This window comes from Oncorhynchus clarkii, chromosome 5, assembly GCF_045791955.1.
Source record: "Oncorhynchus clarkii lewisi isolate Uvic-CL-2024 chromosome 5, UVic_Ocla_1.0, whole genome shotgun sequence".
Lineage (NCBI taxonomy): Eukaryota > Metazoa > Chordata > Actinopteri > Salmoniformes > Salmonidae > Oncorhynchus > Oncorhynchus clarkii.
Window position 1 is genome coordinate 79,146,655 of NC_092151.1, and position 19,308 is coordinate 79,165,962.

The window sequence follows — 19,308 nt, forward strand, 5'->3', positions numbered from 1 at the left end:
CCGGGGGACGGGGCATTGAATGGCACAGGGTCAGGAAAACATGACAGGACCCGGGGGACGGGGCATTGAATGGCACAGGGTCAGGAAAACATGACAGGGCCCGGGGGACGGGGCATTGAATGGCACAGGGTCAGGAAAACATGACAGGGGACGGGGGACAGGGCATTGAATGGCACAGGGTCAGGAAAACATGACAGGACCCGGGGGACAGAATGGCACAGGGTCAGGAAAACATGACAGGACCCCGGGGACAGGGCATTGAATGGCACAGGGTCAGGAAAACATGACAGGACCCGGGGGACAGGGCACCCTATTCCCTATATAGTGGACTACTTTTGACCAGGACCCTGGAAAGCATAGGGTGCCATTTGGGATGCACCTGGGGAGGGAGAGGCTACATGGTGTGGTGCCAGGCTGGTGTGGTGCCAGGCTGGTGTGGTGCCAGGCTGGTGTGGTGCCAGGTTGGCAGTGCCAACCTATATCTGGGTACCAACTACCAAGTCAGGCTGTGCTTAGTCATGCTTCAGTGCCACCCTCCATAGAGCTAGACCCAGAACCAAAGAGCCAGAGCCCCCACCCCCACCTGAACCACAGTGAACCCACCTGAACCACAGTGAACCCACCTGAACCACAGTGAACCCACCTGAACCACAGTGAACCACAGTGAACACACCTGGACCACAGTGAACCCACCTGGACCACAATGAACCCACCTGGACCACAGTGAACACATCTGGAACACAGTGAAGCACTGTGAGCCCACCTGGACCACAGTGAACCTACCTGAACCACAGTGAACCCACCTGGACCACAGTGAACCCACCTGGACCACAGTGAACCCACCTGGACCACAGTGAACCCACCTGGACCACAGTGAACCCACCTGGAACACAGTGAACCCACCTGGACCACAGTGAACCCACCTGGAACACAGTGAACCCACCTGGACCACAGTGAACCCACCTGGACCACAATGAACCTACCTGGACCACAGTGAACCCACCTGGACCACAGTGAACCCACCTGGAACACAGTGAACCCACCTGGACCACAGTGAACCTACCTGAACCACAGTGAACCACAGTGAACTCACCTTGCCAAAGCAGGGGCCTAATAGAGCTGATCCTTCATACTGTGGTGACCACTGATTCCACCTGAACTACACTGAACTCCATCCTATGATACTGGTCTATTCTGAACTGTGGTAGACGGCCCATAATGAGTGAGGTTTCATACTGATCTCTTCTGACAGTGCTTAGCTGCACTAACCTAACCATGATACACAATGAGCTACACATCCCTCTGACTTGAGTGGTGGACCATAGAAATAGAATGAATAAAACAGTCTTGGAACCTCTAACCTTGGCAATTTTGGCTGATAAATTAATTTGAATTATATTTGGTTGGTGTGCTATGTTTATATCCTTAGCTCACAGCTCCCATGGAGTCTATACCCAGGCTGGGGCCTCGTGATGGTTGTTGTCATTAGGAGTTGGAAAGACAGCACAAACTGATCTGGGACCAGTTTACTCCAACATTGCTTAGCCTTGGTTGGTAGACTGAAATCTACTTCTCTTCCAACTTTCTTCCTCACATGTTCCCCTCTGGTCTGGATGGCCAGAGGTCTGTGGCCAAATCACCCCCAGACCTGGAGAGGAAGTGTTGGGGGGGTGGGGTTGTGTGTGGGTAGGTGGAGGAGACTGGGATGGAGGTTAGGGAGAGGGAATGCCATGACTGGTTTGGAATGTTCCAGAATGTGCAGTCTGAGGGGGAGAAGAGAAGTTAGGCTACATGGGTACAATACCTTATTGAATGGGTGAAAACACTCCAACACACACAGTCATGCATGTGTTGCTCTCTAACAGACCTGTGTGTTTTGTCTGTGTTTCAGGATGGCTCCTACCTGGCTGAGTTCCTGCTGGAGAAGGGCTATGAGGTGAGAGAGACTCCCAGTGAGAGGCTCCCAGACTGGGATACACACCCTGCCTCTCTCTTCTGTGCTCCAGACATCCACACTGCTATACACACGCACACATTCCCTAGATAAGCTCTATCCGAATTCCAAACAGAGCTGTCGAGAGAAGACTGACAGGCAGACTCACACCTCAGTCACATCAGAGATATATATATATATATATATATATATATATATATATATATATATATATATATATATATATATATATATATATATATATATATATATATATATATATATATATATATATATATATATATATATATTTTTTTTTTAAATTGAACCTTTATTTAACTAGGCAAGTTAATTTGAACTTTTAACAGGGCACACGTGTTCATTGAAATGAAGCACTATTCTCTCCAATCTCAAAAACATTTGTGAAAAAGGCTCAGTGCAATTGTCTTAGTATATTTTTTTGGAGCATGCAATAATATAGCTCAGTATTTGTATGATTTATTTTATGCAGTCTTTTTTGCTCATCTTTATCGAGGGTGCCAATCATTTTGGACCTGCCTGTAACCTTTGTAACCTCTGTGTGACACTGGCTCTGTTAACCTCTGACCTTTAACCTCGGGGTCAGACCATTAACCAGGAAATGGCTGTTATTATATGGCCAGGAGCGAGGTCATTCATCACTTTCACCTGCTGCTGTTACGCACTGTTCTCAGGAGCACAGCTCCATCAAAGTCAACATGGCCTGTTGGTCACACAGTTTGACTGAATAGGAGTACGTAGCTAAAACTCTTGCTATGTGACTTCTGTGACTTCTTAAAACTAATTTACATCAGACACAAACATACCCACACTCTCCGGTCTAGCTCTGGATCTGTTTTCTCTGCAGTAGCTGAATTATTTAATTTTCCCTGGATGGTTAGCAGTATCCCCCCGCCCCCAACTTTTACATATTTTATTTAGCAGATGCTTTTATCCAGAGTGAAATTCAATTAGGACATTTAACAAAGGTAGGTAAAACAACCACGTATCACCATCATTGCACGTAAAGCCTTCTTCAAAATAGCCGATATCTTCACAATCAGGGGGGATGAACGAGGCGCAGGCAGGAAGTGGAGAGTGAATAAAGGAAGTGAGGTCCGGGCACGATGTCTTCTCAGTAATGTGCTCCCAGTCATACCAGCCCTGCTCTTGTGGAACCAGCCCACAGTGGACAGGAAGTGTCTTCAGGCACCACAGGAAGTGGCTCTGCTCCAGGCTCCAGACTGGGGACTCGTTGCGAGGGGGGATGATAGAGAGACGGACAGGCAGGCAGGAAGTGGAGAGTGAATAAAGGAAGTGTGGTCCGGGCACAATGTCGTCTTAGTAATGTGCTCCCCAGTTCCCCAGCTATCTCTTCACAACAGAGCTTCCTATGCATCCCCAGAACTCCCCCAAAACCACCTCCCTACTCCCTCACATGTAGATTGGGAGATGGGGAAGGAGAATGTTTGGAGATTGTAATGAATCCAAACCTATCTCCTAGAGTCAGGGGTTGGAACCAAAATAATTTTTCAATCGTTTCGTTCTGAACAGAACTACTATTTATTTTTTTTCGTTCCACTTTTCCGACCAGCAAAATAAAGTTTGATCCTCTAAACAAGTGCCGGTGTATTTACTTTCTTTCTGTTCCTTTTTTATTTAACCTGTGAAATCAAGTGTTTTACATTTCGCTCATTAAATGACTTCACCAATCAGTGCCGTCAGAGCAGGCAAGCAAGTTGTTTCCATGCGTGATGGACAGACAAGTGTAGCCTATGGCACAAGATGCGACAAAAATGTTGCAGGTGGGGAGAAAGCTAGGAGGAGGCTTGAAATGCTGGACATCTTGTTATGACATTATATGAATTAGGTCCACAGAATTAAACCTAGGAGGAGCGGCTTCTATGGAGGAACTTTGAATGTCCTTTGAGCTAGCTAGCCAACAAGCTTGTGTGTGCAAAGCGGCACCAGAAAAAAAAACACATCTTACCTTTTTTTGCAGTAAATCAATCCAACATGAAACGTGATAACTAGGGCGATGGTATCCTTAACTAGCATTGAAAAAGTTCATCCCTTCTTCTCTAGCTAATAAAAAAATATCTCCCTATCTTCTGAATCAAGCTTGTAACGTCAATACAGTAGCCTATGGTAACGTCAATACAGTAGCCTATGGTAACGTCAATACAGTAGCCTATGGTAACGTCAGTACAGTAGCCTATGGTAACGTCAGTACAGTAGCCTATGGTTCAGAGGGGGGAGGGGCAGGTAGCCTAAACACACGCTTGCAAAGATTTTGAATCATTTTGTCAGTGACCGAGTGAGGGCTTTGCATAGGCGCTTTGTTGCATTTGTTGTGGGACTAGAAAAAAGGGCCTGGCACGTAAAATAACATTTTTATTAACCGGTTCACATGCTTTTGAAATAATGGTTCTGTTCTAGAACAGTATGGATCACTTTCGTTCCATTTCTGTTCCTTGGAAAAAATAAAATGTGTCCCTGAGCCCGTTCCAACCGCTGCCTAGAGCACTCACACACACTATTTTATGTCTGTGTAAAACTGTGTGTATTGTGTATGTGTTGACTGTGTAGTGTGTATTCCCCCCCTGCAGGTTCATGGTATCCTGCGAAGATCCAGCTCTTTCAACACTGGTCGTATTGAGCACCTGTACCAGAACCCCCAGACACACACTGAGGGAAGTAAGTACTGACCTTCAACCTTCTGACTTTCAACTCTTCTTTAGTTAGTTACAGTTCAGCTGGAGCTTTAAAGTTACTCTCTTTATATACTCTACATATACAGTACTGTTCTTATAAAAACAATAAAAATGATTTTGTAGTATAAGGTATTGTTAAGTTCACAATTAAGTTGGGGTAAGCCTAGCGAACTAGGAAAATATGAACCATACTAAAAACGTTGCCATACTAAAATGCCCAGTTTTATTTTTGCTACTTAGATGTGCAGTGATAAAATGATAGCAGCATTGCTGTAAGTTTGTTGAGCTCCTCTAACTCATTATCATTATTATCACCAGAGGATGGAACTACAGGTGGCCGTAAGTGTAATTTTACAAAGAATCAAACATCAGGTTGGTTATCTGAAATGGGAAAATGGGTGTCTTCTGAACAGTAGCCTCCACTATTGCTACTCTGATTATACCTCTTTAGTTGGTCTTTTTGGTGTTGATGCTGTCTCATTCACTGTAATACTGGAAAAAAACTAATAGTAAATGAATTGTAATGGTGAAAAATGCCATCTCTGTGTTTGGGATAATAGTCACGTTAACATCAAAAACCAGACGTGGATTTTGCTCTCTAGCGCCACTCGTATATGTATGCCTTAAGGTGAAGGGGTGTTTTACTCTCTGAGATCTCTCTTACAAGCTTTCAGATTTCAGTTTTCAAATTCTCAGAACACTCAGACAGAGAGATGTGATTGGTGAGACCTGACAGCCATTGATGATGTCACTATTAGCCATTTTATCTTCAGGCACTGGAGCAAACAATTCAATGTGCCTTTTAAATCACCCTCTCTGTCATGACTGTGCTCTTTTTTCCCCAATTTGTTTTCATTGATTTGACCTACGAACTATGAACTCAAACTCCAATCTCCTTACTGTGTATTATCATTATAAACCGTATCTATTACAGTGGAACAAAAAAGTATTTAGTCAGCCACTAATTGTGCAAGTTCTCCCAATTAAAAAGATGAGATAGGCCTGTACATTTTCATCATAGGTACACTTCAACTATGACAGACAAAATGAGACAAAAAAATACCTAAAAAAAAATACAAGACATCAACTGTGGGAGCCATTTATTAGGAAATGGAAGACATACAAGACCACTGATAATCTCCCTCGATCTGGGGCTCCACGCAAGATCTCACCCCGTGGGGTCAAAATGATCACAAGAACGGTGAGCAAAAATCCCAGAACCACACGGGGGGACCTAGTGAATGACCTGCAGAGAGCGGGGACCAAAGTAACAAAGCCTACCATCAGTAACACACTATGCCACCAGGGACTCAAATCCTGCAGTGCCAGACGTGTCCCCCTGCTTAATCCAGTACATGTCCAGGCCAGTCTGAAGTTTGCTAGAGAGCATTTGGATGATCCAGAAGAAGATTGGGAGAATCTCATATGGTCAGATGAAACCAAAATAGGACTTTTTGGTAAAAACTCAACTCGTCGTGTTTGGAGGACAAAGAATGCAGAGTTGCATCCAAAGAACACCATACCTACTGTAAAGCATGGGGGTGGAAACATCATGCTTTGGGGCTGTTTTTCTGCAAAGGGACCAGGACGACTGATCCGTGTAAAGGAAAGAATGAATGGGGCCATGTATCGTGAGATTTTGAGTGAAAACCTCCTTCCTTCAGCAAGGGCATTGAAGATGAAACGTGGCTGGGTTGTTCAGCATGACAATGATCCCAAACACACCGCCCGGGCAACGAAGGAGTGGCTTCGTAAGAAGCATTTCAAGGTCCTAGAGAGGCCTAGCCAGTTTCCAGATCTCAACCCCATAGAAAATCTTTGGAGGGAGTTGAAAGTCCGTGTTGCCCAGCAACAGCCCCAAAACATCACTGCTTTAGAGGAGATCTGCATGGAGGAATGGGCCAAAATACCAGCAACAGTGTTTGAAAACCTTGTGAAGACTTACAGAACACGTTTGACCTGTGTCATTGCCAACAAAAGGTATATAACAAAGTATTGAGATAAACTTTTGTTATTGACCAAATACTTATTTTCCACCATAATTTGCAAATAAATTCATTAAAAATCCTACAATGTGATTTTCTGGATTTTTTCTCTCATTTTGTCGGTCATAGTTGAAGTGTACCTATGATGAAAATTACAGGCCTATCATCTTTTTAAGTGGGAGAACTTGCACAATTGGTGGCTGACTAAATACTTTTTTGCCCCACTGCATGTGAATCAGATCATCTTTGCCCAGATGAGGCAAAACTCCATTGAGAAGTGATTCACTGAATCCAGTGCTTGAATCCAGTCAACTGACAAGATTCACTCAACTTTACCGGAACAGAAAACCCCAAAGGCCACCCACCCAAATGATCTTCCCGTTAACGTAGTATCATCTACTCAAACTGTACGTTTGTTTCAGGTAGTGTGATGTCGAGCTTTTCAACAGGTGTGGGTTAGTTCTTTCCAGGTTTTGCTTTTGATCAGTAATGATCTGTAATAGTTGTTATAAGCTATCATTGTCTTCTGACAGGTGTCCTCACCCTGACATAACACAATGAATATATAACTTATCCTGTGGTGTTGGTGAGCTCTTTATGGTACCTGGGTGAGGTGTATAGTTATTATTGCCCTTAGTAAGAGTGTGTGTGTGTGTGTGTGTGTGTGTGTGTGTGTGTGTGTGTGTGTGTGTGTGTGTGTGTGTGTGTGTGTGTGTGTGTGTGTGTGTGTGTGTTTCTCAGACATGAAGCTACACTATGGGGACCTGACAGACAGCACTTGCCTGGTGAAGATCATCAACCAGGTCAAACCTACAGAAATCTACAACCTGGGAGCCCAGAGCCACGTCAAGGTAGGACATCTACTTCCACAATGCTTTACATTATACTTTATTCACACCATGGACATGATAGTTCTTAATCCAGGCTAGCTCGGGGTATGTGCTCCAGTCTAGTGCTAAGACTTTCCTCACGTTTATTCGAGCATAGGAAAAATAGCCTTGACTTTTGGCATAATGAGTTTGAATTCCCTCTGTGAATGTTTTAATTCTTTTATGTGTATTTTTTTCCATTTGTATTGACTGCTACGTGGGTCATAATATTGTTAACCTAGAAACCCAAGCTGAAACATGGTAATCGGGGCTGTAAATCTGGAGAGGATATTGGGGTTGATGAGGCAGGATGTAGTGGTTCTTGTGTGTGTGTTTGTCTGTGCGTGTGGCACAATGTCCCTTTTGTTGGAGATCTCCTCCAGTGGATCCCAGGAGAACCCTGTGTAACGCCTACACCTTCTGTACTGCCCCTGCAGACTCTGGGATCTGAACAACACAAAGAACCGCATTCTGTGTGTGTGTGCGTGTGTGCGTGCGTGCGTGCGGTGCATGTTTGAGAGAGAGAGACCATGACTTTGCTCTAAACCACCTATGTGGACGATCCTTCCTGGACCCGACATGGACACATACATACAGAGTAGTTTCTGTATTTCTTTGTTTGTTCACTAGTGAGCCTATGCCATCCCAGACTCCTGAGTCGCTGGCTGGCTAATAGACGAGCCCTCTGGATTACTAGCAGGAAACCATAGTGACGTTTCCAGTCTCACCAGAGAGGAAAAGATCATTCACAGGAGCTACTCATCTCTCTACCTCACTTCCTCTCTCTGTGTCAGAGCATTGTATTTTTTTATTTCCAGGGAAACCCGGAATAGTTAGCCCTGTGTGAGTCAGTCTATTAAATCTCTGTATTTTTGTGCGCTCTGTGTTTTCGTGTGAGTATGTCTGAGTGGGTGCTTGTTTCCTCAGAGAGTCATTAAGAACAGTACTGCTAGGAGGGAGTAGTTAGGGAATTGTGGACGGACACTGGAGGGCTAGGGACCCAGCCAGCTGCAACATCAAAAGACAATCACTAAAGAAACACAGCAAACATAAGGGTTTTCATTAAGATACTTATCCCTATCTACCATAACAGGGCTTTGCTCTGAGCTCTGTGTCCAGTCTAAAATTAGATAGACAGTAGGTTTATTACAGTCACTATTACGCTTCTGTCATCTCAATCTGTATTTAAAATATATTAGTTGGAAACTTCCCATTTGAAATGTGCATGACCAGTGTGACTACATGTGTCGACAGGGGCTATAATGATGGTAATAAAATGATAATAAATGTTATATCAATCTTAAATACCGGCTTAGGGGATGAATACTTTGGAAACTTCCCTTTTGAAATATGCATGATGCTGTGTGAATGCAGGTGTGGATAGGGTGTTGATATGAATGGTTAAAACATCAGTCTGAACACCGTTGCATTGTTTTCTCTCACTGAGGCGCTCTGTCAGGTACAGAGAAGGAACAAAAGACCAAAGGTGTCTGTCTAAAACAGCCAATCAACTGTAAAACAGCCATTCACATGCAGCTGTCAGGGGAGAGTGGCGGTAGTATGGAGCTGAATTATTAACTCTGACTGAGGAGGGGAAAAGGAAGTGAGAGAGGGACACGGAGGGGGTGACAACGGAGGGGGTGACGAGAGAGGGAGGGGGTGACGAGAGAGGGAGGGGGTGAAGAGAGAGGGAGGGGGTGAAGAGAGAGGGAGGGGGTGACGAGAGAGGGAGGGACACGGAGGGGGTGGAGAGAGAGGGAGGGACACGGAGGGGGTGACGAGGGAGGGAGGGGGTGACGAGGGAGGGAGGGACACGGAGGGGTGACGAGGGAGGGAGGGACACGGAGGGGGTGACGAGGGAGGGAGGGACACGGAGGGGGTGACGAGGGAGGGAGGGACACGGAGGGGGTGACGAGGGAGGGAGGGACACGGAGGGGGTGACGAGGGAGGGACACGGATGGGGTGACGAGAGAGGGACACGGAGGGGGTGACGAGGGAGGGAGGGACACGGAGGGGGTGACGAGGGAGGGAGGGACACGGAGGGGGTGACGAGGGAGGGAGGGACACGGAGGGGGTGACGAGGGAGGGAGGGACACTGAGGGGGTGACGAGGGAGGGAGGGACACGGAGGGGGTGGAGAGAGATGGAGGGACACGGAGGGGGTGGAGAGAGAGGGAGGGACACTGAGGGGGTGGATAGAGAGGGAGGGACACGGAGGGGGTGGAGAGAGAGGGAGGGACACGGAGGGGGTGGAGAGAGAGGGAGGGACACGGAGGGGGTGGCGAGAGAGGGAGGGACACGGAGGGGGTGGCGAGAGAGGGAGGGACACGGAGGGGGTGGAGAGAGAGGGAGGGACACGGAGGGGGTGGAGAGAGAGGGAGGGACACGGAGGGGGTGGCGAGAGAGGGAGGGACACGGAGGGGGTGGTGAGTGTCAGTGTGTGATGGGTTTCCGCTCCAGTGAGGGTACAGTATGTGGTGTATCGGGCCAGCCTCACGTTCAGTCAGCTAAGATAAGCAGCAGTTCATACTACAGAAAATAAAGTGCTTAAAACATCCTCTTTTATCAGCATCCTTCTACTCTTCTCTGCTCCTTTTATCCCTTGTTCTTTCTTCTTCTTCCCACATCCGGCTTGACTGTACAGTAGCTCCCACGCCAGTGGTTTACTGAAGGCTGGGTTTACCGCGCCTGTTTTCCTCAAATCTGGGAGGGCTTTTAAAAAGCCTCGACTGTTGTTGGTTTTGTTTGTCTTTGTAGTTGTATTTCTTATGGATCCCCATTATCAATCTTCCTGGGGTCCAGCAAAATGAAGGCCGTTATACATTTAAAACATTACAATACATTCACAACATGTTTCACATGACTAGTGAGTAGTCATATTGTGTAATGTGACGTCTGTGTTGGTAAAAGTATTTGATTTAATAGTACCAAGTTGCATTGTGTGTGATTGTGTGTGTACTTTATAATGAATCCATTGCTTTGGGATTCCCGGTTGCGGTGAGGAGAGGATTTGCCCTGGCTATTACCTGTGATTTGGGAAGTCATTGCCTATTTGCTTTTGTTTTGTTCTTGAGGGCATCCTAAAATGCACCCTAGGGAGTAGACCTGGAGGAGACAGTAGGGTTTAAGAGCCAAATAACCTTGTTGTTTAACCACAGAGAAACAGTTCTTTAATCCATCTATACATTTCCCTATTTCTCTAAGTATACTATTTAATTATACCGTGGTACAGTTAAATGTTCTAGTATCACTACAGCCCCCCACTACCCCAGATAATCAAGGCTGAAGATAACATACCCTGGGCATAGTGTGATGTGTGATTATACGAGCTGCTTTATGCGAGATGAGAGGAGAATGCTTTGTGTTGTGTTCCCCTTAACACCCCATTGGCTAGGTTTACCCGCGCTCTGATTGGTGTTTACATTACCATCCTCCAATCATCCCCTCCGGTAGCACGCTCAGCTCTCTCTCTCTGTGTGTATGTGTGAGTGAGAAACTGCCTCATTCCGTGCCTAAATAATTTGATTATATTGAGATTTCTTTGCTTATGACAAATAGTTTCTATTCCTTACATGAACAAGACAGACTGGCCTGATTTGCCCTTGTTGTCTACTCACTGTGGTCAGTCAGTCTAGCTCGGCCCCTGAGCAGTCAGGAAGGCAGAGACACCTATAGGCATGTTTTGAAAGGTTGCTTCTTGGCTTCACTAGGGTGAAAGTTAACTTTAAATTAAGAATAGACTGCTCCATGCCAAGATAAGCAAGTCTGTCCTTTCCGTGCTCAGTGATTTGAAATGAGGGGAGAGGTTGTTTTTGTACAACTTTATGGGACAGATTTATACAGCATCTGTAAAAATGTTATATTTAATTTTTAAGCCCGGAAACATTGTCTTGACTTTTACTTTACATTTTTACGTTTTTTTCTTTCTGGTAATTAGGAGGTGCGAAGTTACTTTTAGTAAATCGCTATGAGAGTGATTTTTATTTAATGATTGACAGACAGTGTGTCTGACTCAGGTACTAGACTTGCCTATAGAGAAAGGCCTATTACTACAGTGTACATTACAGGACTGAGTGTAAGACCTTAGTTCCTCCTGTGACAGATAGATGGCAGCAGGGAGGGATAATTTTATTTTATTTAACCTTCAAATAAATTCTGCGTGGTTACAGGGTTAAAACAGAATCCACTCAAGGATTTAAAGCGCAGAGGAAGGCGTACAGTATATCGACGGTGTCAGTACCGTTTTCTAACGACCAACATCTATTTCTAGTGGTCAGGCTGTGCATGGCATTCAGTATGACGCAAATGAGTCTCCTCCTTGATAGGGCCCCTCTTGTCTATCATCAGTACAGACTCATTCATCCACATACACACACATGGTGACAGAAGCTCATTTAGTAGATGTGTAGAGCTTACACACTTTGTGCAATACACACTAAGGCTTCCTTTACTAAAGAGGCGTAATAGGTTGTTTGTGTAATTTTCTAGTTTGTTTTGAGTTTCCTTCCGAGTGTTGGCTGCGGCTGGCTTGATTCTTAGCCCATGAGCTGGTTGAGCTCTATTACCGTACAGCTTAAATGTAAGTCTATGAATTAAACTGCAATACAAATATAAAATGGTAATACCAGTGTTGTAATTCTTCCTTAGAAGAATCATCTTCCTTAGTTAAAAATGTGTTTTTTTGGTGTGTGTGTGTGTGTGTGAGCGAGAGAGAGAGAGAGTGTGTGAGAGAGAGTGTGTGAGAGTGAGAGGGTCATTTGCTGCATTACTAACTTAATTCACTGTAATGTGTTGTGATCTCACTTAGGGCTGGGCGATATGGCCAAAATATTATATCATGGTATTTGAAAAATAATTGGGCTATTTTACTGGTTTTTTTTTAAACGTTTTTGAATAATAAAAGTAGTACATTTGCTTTATGAGTAGTGAGTGATCCGAGGGTGCTTTATGAGTAGTGAGTGATCCTAGGGTGCTTTATGAGTAGTGAGTGATCCTAGGGTGCTTTATGAGTAGTGAGTGATCCTAGGGTGCTTTATGAGTAGTGAGTGATCCTAGGGTGCTTTATGAGTAGTGAGTGACCCTAGGGTGCTTTATGAGTAGTGAGTGATCCTAGGGTGCTTTGAGTAGTGAGTGATCCTAGGGTGCTTTATGAGTAGTGAGTGATCCTAGGGTGCTTTATGAGTAGTGAGTGATCCGAGGGTGCTTTATGAGTAGTGAGTGATCCTAGGGTGCTTTATGAGTAGTGAGTGATCCTAGGGTGCTTTATGAGTAGTGAGTGACCCTAGGGTGCTTTATGAGTAGTGAGTGACCCTAGGGTGCTTTATGAGTAGTGAGTGATCCTAGGGTGCTTTATGAGTAGTGAGTGATCCTAGGGTGCTGTATGAGTAGTGAGTGATCCTAGGGTGCTGTATGAGTAGTGAGTGATCCTAGGGTGCTGTATGAGTAGTGAGTGATCCTAGGGTGCTTTATGAGTAGTGAGTGATCCTAGGGTGCTTTATGGGTAGTGAGTGATCCTAGGGTGCTTTATGAGTAGTGAGTGACCCTAGGGTGCTTTATGGGTAGTGAGTGATCCTAGGGTGCTTTATGAGTAGTGAGTGATTCTAGGGTGCTGTATGAGTAGTGAGTGATCCTAGGGTGCTTTATGAGTAGTGAGTGATCCTAGGGTGCTTTATGAGTAGTGAGTGACCCTAGGGTGCTGTATGAGTAGTGAGTGATCCTAGGGTGCTTTATGAGTAGTGAGTGACCCTAGGGTGCTTTATGAGTAGTGAGTGATCCTAGGGTGCTTTATGAGTAGTGAGTGATCCTAGGGTGCTTTATGAGTAGTGAGTGATCCTAGGGTGCTTTATGAGTAGTGAGTGATCCTAGCAGATGTTACTGGTCACATACACATGGTTAGCAGATGTTACTGGTCACATACACATGGTTAGCAGATGTTACTGGTCACATACACTTGGTTAGCAGATGTTACTGGTCACACACACTTGGTTAGCAGATGTTACTGGTCACATACACATGGTCAGCAGATGTTACTGGTCACATACACATGGTTAGCAGATGTTACTGGTCACATACATATGGTTAGCAGATGTTACTGGTCACATACACATGGTTAGCAGATGTTACTGGTCACATACACATGGTTAGCAGATGGTACTGGTCACATACACATGGTTAGCAGATGTTACTGGTCACATACACATGGTTAGCAGATGTTATTGCGGGTGTAGCGAAATGCTTGTGCTTCTAGTTCCAACAGTGCAGTAATATCTAACAAGTAATCTAACAATTCCCAAACAACTACCTAATACATACAAATCTAAAGGGGTGAATGATAATATGTACATGTAAGTATATGGATGAGCGATGGCCGAGCGGCGTAGGCAAGGTGCAATAGATGGTATAAAATACAGTATATACATGTGATATGAGTAATGTAAGATATGTAAACATTATTAAAGTGGCATTATTTAAAGTGACTAGTGATCCATTTATTAAAGTGACCAGTGATTGGTTCTCCATATAGGCAGCAGCCTCTCTGAGTTAGTGATGGCTATTTAATAGTCTGATGGCCTTGAGATAGAAGCTGTTTTTCAATCTCTCGGTCCCAGCTGTGATGCAACTGTACTGACATGTGTAGAGAGGGCCAGCCGACGAGAGCGTACAGGTCACAGTGGTGGATGGTATATGGGGCTTTGGTGACAAAACGGATGACAGTGATAGATTGCCTTCAGTTTTCTGAGTAGAGTGTTGGAGGCTATTTTGTAAATGACATCGCCCAAGTCGAGGATCGGTAGGATAGAGCAACATAGGACAAGCAAGACGTAGCAAACAGACAGAGCAACATAGGACAAGCAAGACGTAGCAAACAGACAGAGCAACATAGGACAAGCAAGACGTAGCAAACAGACAGAGCAACATAGGACAAGCAAGACGTAGCAAACAGACAGAGCAACATAGGACAAGCAAGACGTAGCAAACAGACAGAGCAACATGGAACAAAAAGCAGCAAGTTTAACAGTTTCCGATAAATGTTGGACTTGTGTTTGTTACGCCTAAGCGGTTCAGTGGTATAGGGAGCGAGGTAGACTTGGCCATTATTCAGAACATTATGGTATGCTGTGTACTGTCCGCTCCCGTGGAACGGTGAACCAATGTGTTTGGTGTTGATATTCTCCAACAGTAGATTTATTGTGTCATCCCATCAAGGATGTACTGAGATTATCAGTAGAGCAGCCACATAACTGACGGTCATGGCAAAGTACTGGAGAAAAAACACATAATTGCGCTTTAACTCTTTGCATGAGTTACTTAGCTGGGGTCGGCGTACACCTGATGTTTTAGATAAAATAACAGCATTCGTATGAGAAGCGGCACCTGCCGCACCACCATGTCTTCCACCCACCATTATCATACTGTGTGTGTGTGGTGACGTGTGCCGCTGGGGTATACTGTGCCCCCGTGTGCCTCTGGAGATGCTTAATATGAGTCTGGAAGGAGAGTTTACAGTCTAGCCAGACACCTAGGTATTTGTAGTTGTCCACATATTCTAAGTCAGAATTGTACAGAATGGTGTCGTCTGCGTAGAGGTGGATCAGGGAATCACCCGCAGCAAGAGTGACATCGTTGATGTATACAGAGAAAAGAGTCGGCCAGAGAATTGAACCCTGTGGTAAATGCGGTGGATCACGCTTTCAGTTTTACGCGAATGCCGCCATGCATCTACAGTTTCTGGTTAGGGTAGGTTTTAATAGTCACAGTGGGTACGACGTCTCCAATGCACTTATTTATAAACGCACTCACTGAGTCAGTGCTTAGGTCAATATTGTCCTCTGAAGCTGATCGGAACATATTCCAGTCCTCTTGGCGCACCGATCCCTTTAGCGGGATCATTTTCATCAACATCCGCTGAATTGCAGAGTGCCAAATTAAATTACTAAAAATATTTCATTTTCATGAAATCACAAGTGCAATATACCAAAACACAGCTTAGCTTGTTCTTAATCAATCTGGCGTGTCAGAATCCAAATGTAGCTTTACAGCGAAAGCAAACCAAGCGTTTATGTGAGGATAGCTCTCAGTATACAAAACATTACAAACCGCTAGCAGCAAAGTAGATTGGTCACGCAAGTCAGATTTTTTTTTATCGCTTACCTTTGATCTTTGGATGTTTGCACTCACGAGACTTCCAGTTATTTGGTTGGCGCGCTTTGTTGAGTAATCCACAGGCAAGTTACAACGGGCAGACGAAAATTCCAAATAGTATCCGTAAAGTTCATAGAAACATGTCAAACGTCTTTTAAATCAATCCTCAGGTTGTTTTTACAATAAATAATAAATAATATTTCAACTGGACGGTAGCCTTTTCAATAGGAGAGAGAGAGAAACGGTCTCGTTCCTGTGTCGCACGCATGAACAAATTTGGGGACACCTAGCTATCCACTGACGCGATGTGATCATTATCGCTCATTTTTCAGAATGAAAGCCTGAAACTATGCCTGAAGACTGTTCACACCCTGTGGAAGCCATAGGGAAAGGAATCTGGTTGATATCCCTTTAAATGGAGGATAGGCTTTCAATGGAACAGAGTAGTTTCAGAAAAAAAGCACTTTCTGGTTGGATTTTCCTGAGGTTTTCGCCTGCAATATCAGTTCTGTTATACTCACAGACAATATTTTGACAGTTTTGGACACTTTAGAGTGTTTTCTATCCTAATCTGCCAATTATATGTATATTCTAGCTTCTGGGCCTGAAAAATAGGCAGTTTACTTTGGGAATGTTTTTTATCCAAACATCAAAATACTGCCTGTCTCTAATGCACTTATTTATAAATGCACTCACTGAGTCAGCGTTTAGGTCAATATTGTCCTCTGAGGCTGATCGGAACATATTCCAGTCCGCGTGATCAAAACAATCTTGGAGCGTGGCTTCCGATTGGTCAGACCAGCGTTGAATGGTTCTCGTCACTGGTACGGGACGAGCAAGATGCCGAAGGGAAGGTGGGGGGAGGGCTTTGTTTGCATCGTGGAAGTTACAGTAGCAATGGTTGAGAGTATTAGCCCTACGTGTCTTGCAATCAACATGCTGATAAAATGATTTAGGGCAACTTGCTAAGAAAAGACAAACTAGCTGTTTGCTGATGTAAGAAACACAAAGTAGTAGTGTAATTATAGAACACTAGTGGATTTATATTAAGAAGCAAAGTGAAAACAGCATCGTTGTCATCAACATTGTTGCGTGTGCTGCGTTGACCATGTAGACTGAACGCAAGCGTCTTGTGGTTGAGGAACATCAAATGCGCTCCTTGAGTGACGGGGCATGGTTAGGTCTGTGTGGAAAGTGGCACGGAGAGACGGCGGAGAGAGATGACTCAAGTAGCAATGTAAACTGTAAAAATGGACATTACACACGGCGTATGACATTTAACAAACTAAACATTCAAATACCGGTATAGAAGGTAAAGTAAAAACCCAAACCGGTCCCTGCTTCAATACCGGGATATCATAAAATAGAGTATACCACCTAGCCCTAATCTCACTTTAGATTAGTGAGTATCTCTCACAAAAACAAGTGAGTGAGAACAATGGGGAGAGAGCGAGAGGGTAGGGAGGGAGAGATAGGAGAGAGGGAGTGTGGAGGGAGGGAGAGATAGGAGAGAGGGAGTGTGGAGGGAGGGAGAGAGGGAGTGTGGAGGGAGGGAGAGATAGGAGAGAGGGAGTGTGGAGGGAGGGGGAGAGAGGAGAGATAGGAGAGAGGGAGTGTGGAGGGAGGGGGAGAGATAGGAGAGAGGGAGTGTGGAGGGAGGGGGAGAGAGATAGGAGAGAGGGAGTGTGGAGGGAGGGAGGGAGAGATAGGAGAGAGGGAGTGTGGAGGGAGGGAGGGAGAGATGGGAGTGTGGAGGGAGGGAGGGAGAGATAGGAGAGAGGGAGTGTGAAGGGAGGGAGTGTGGAGGGAGGGAGGGAGGGAGAGATGGGAGTGTGGAGGGAGGGAGGGAGAGATAGGAGAGAGGGAGTGTGGAGGGAGGGAGGGAGAGATAGGAGAGAGGGAGTGTGGAGGGAGGGAGGGGGAGATAGGAGAGAGGGAGTGTGGAGGGAGGGAGTGAGAGATAGGAGAAAGGGAGTGTGGAGGGAGGGAGGGAGAGAGGAGAGAGGGAGTGTGGAGGGAGGGAGGGAGAGATGGGAGTGTGGAGGGAGGGAGGGAGAGATAGGAGAGAGGGAGTGTGGAGGGAGGGAGTGTGGAGGGCGGGAGGGAGAGATGGGAGTGTGGAGGGAGGGAGGGAGAGATAGGAGAGAGGGAGTGTGGAGGGAGAGATAGGAGAGAGGGAGTGTGGAGGGAGGGAGGGAGAGATAGGAGAGAGGGAGTGGAGGGAGGGAGGGAGTGTGGAGGGAGGGAGGGAGAGATATGAGGGAGGGAGGGAGGGAGAGATAGGAGAGAGGGAGTGTGGAGGGAGGGAGTGAGAGATAGGAGAAAGGGAGTGTGGAGGGAGGGAGGGGGAGAGAGGGAGTGTGGAGGGAGGGAGGGAGAGATGGGAGTGTGGAGGGAGGGAGGGAGAGATAGGAGAGAGGGAGTGTGAAGGGAGGGAGTGTGGAGGGAGGGAGGGAGAGATGGGAGTGTGGAGGGAGGGAGGGAGAGATAGGAGAGAGGGAGTGTGGAGGGAGGGAGGGAGAGATAGGAGAGAGGGAGTGTGGAGGGAGGGAGGGGGAGATGGGAGAGAGGGAGTGTGGAGGGAGGGAGTGAGAGATAGGAGAAAGGGAGTGTGGAGGGAGGGAGGGAGAGAGGAGAGAGGGAGTGTGGAGGGAGGGAGGGAGAGATGGGAGTGTGGAGGGAGGGAGGGAGAGATAGGAGAGAGGGAGTGTGGAGGGAGGGAGTGTGGAGGGAGGGAGGGAGAGATGGGAGTGTGGAGGGAGGGAGGGAGAGATAGGAGAGAGGGAGTGTGGAGGGAGAGATAGGAGAGAGGGAGTGTGGAGGGAGGGAGGGAGAGATAGGAGAGAGGGAGTGGAGGGAGGGAGGGAGTGTGGAGGGAGGGAGGGAGAGATATGAGAGAGGGAGTGTGGAGGGAGGGGGAGAGAGGAGAGATAGGAGGGAGAGATAGGAGAGAGGGAGGGAGAGATAGGAGGGAGGGAGGGAGAGATAGGAGAGAGGGAGTGTGGAGGGAGGGAGGGAGAGATAGGAGAGAGGGAGTGTGGAGGGAGGGAGGGAGAGGAGAGATAGGAGAGAGGGAGGGGGAGATTGGAGAGGGAGTGTGGAGGGAGGGAGAGATTGGAGAGGGAGTGTGGAGGGAGGGAGAGATTGGAGAGGGAGTGTGGAGGGAGGAGGAGAGATAGGAGAGAGGGAGTGTGGAGGGAGGGGGAGAGAGATAGGAGAGAGGGAGTGTGGAGGGAGGGAGGGAGAGATAGGAGAGAGGGAGTGTGGAGGGAGGGAGGGAGAGATAGGAGAGAGGGAGTGTGGAGGGAGGGAGTGAGAGATAGGAGAGAGGGAGTGTGGAGGGAGGGGGAGAGGGGAGAGATAGGAGAGAGGGAGTGTGGAGGGAGGGGGAGAGAGGAGAGATAGGAGAGAGGGAGTGTGGAGGGAGGGAGGGAGAGATAGGAGAGAGGGAGTGTGGAGGGAGGGAGGGAGAGATAGGAGAGAGGGAGTGTGGAGGGAGGGAGGGAGAGATAGGAGAGAGGGAGTGTGGAGGGAGGGAGAGAGAGGACAGAGGGAGTGTGGAGGGAGGGAGAGATAGGACAGAGGGAGTGTGGAGGGAGGGAGAGATAGGAGAGAGGGAGTGTGGAGGGAGGGAGAGATAGGAGAGAT

General features: G+C 46.5%; 1 protein-coding gene across 2 annotated transcripts in view; it reads left to right on the top strand.

Moving 5' to 3' along the window:
- LOC139409426 (GDP-mannose 4,6-dehydratase) overlaps positions 1 to 19,308 on the top strand; it is a 240,687-nt gene that overhangs the window by 22,052 nt on the left and 199,327 nt on the right. The window contains exons 2-5 of one of the 2 annotated variants that reach the window (XM_071154570.1): positions 1,892 to 1,936; positions 4,561 to 4,648; positions 4,984 to 5,004; positions 7,392 to 7,501. In XM_071154570.1, coding sequence (XP_071010671.1) covers positions 1,892 to 1,936; positions 4,561 to 4,648; positions 4,984 to 5,004; positions 7,392 to 7,501 — 264 coding nt within the window. The remainder of the gene's footprint in view (positions 1 to 1,891; positions 1,937 to 4,560; positions 4,649 to 4,983; positions 5,005 to 7,391; positions 7,502 to 19,308) is intronic. The other variant, XM_071154571.1, reaches the window with a different exon arrangement.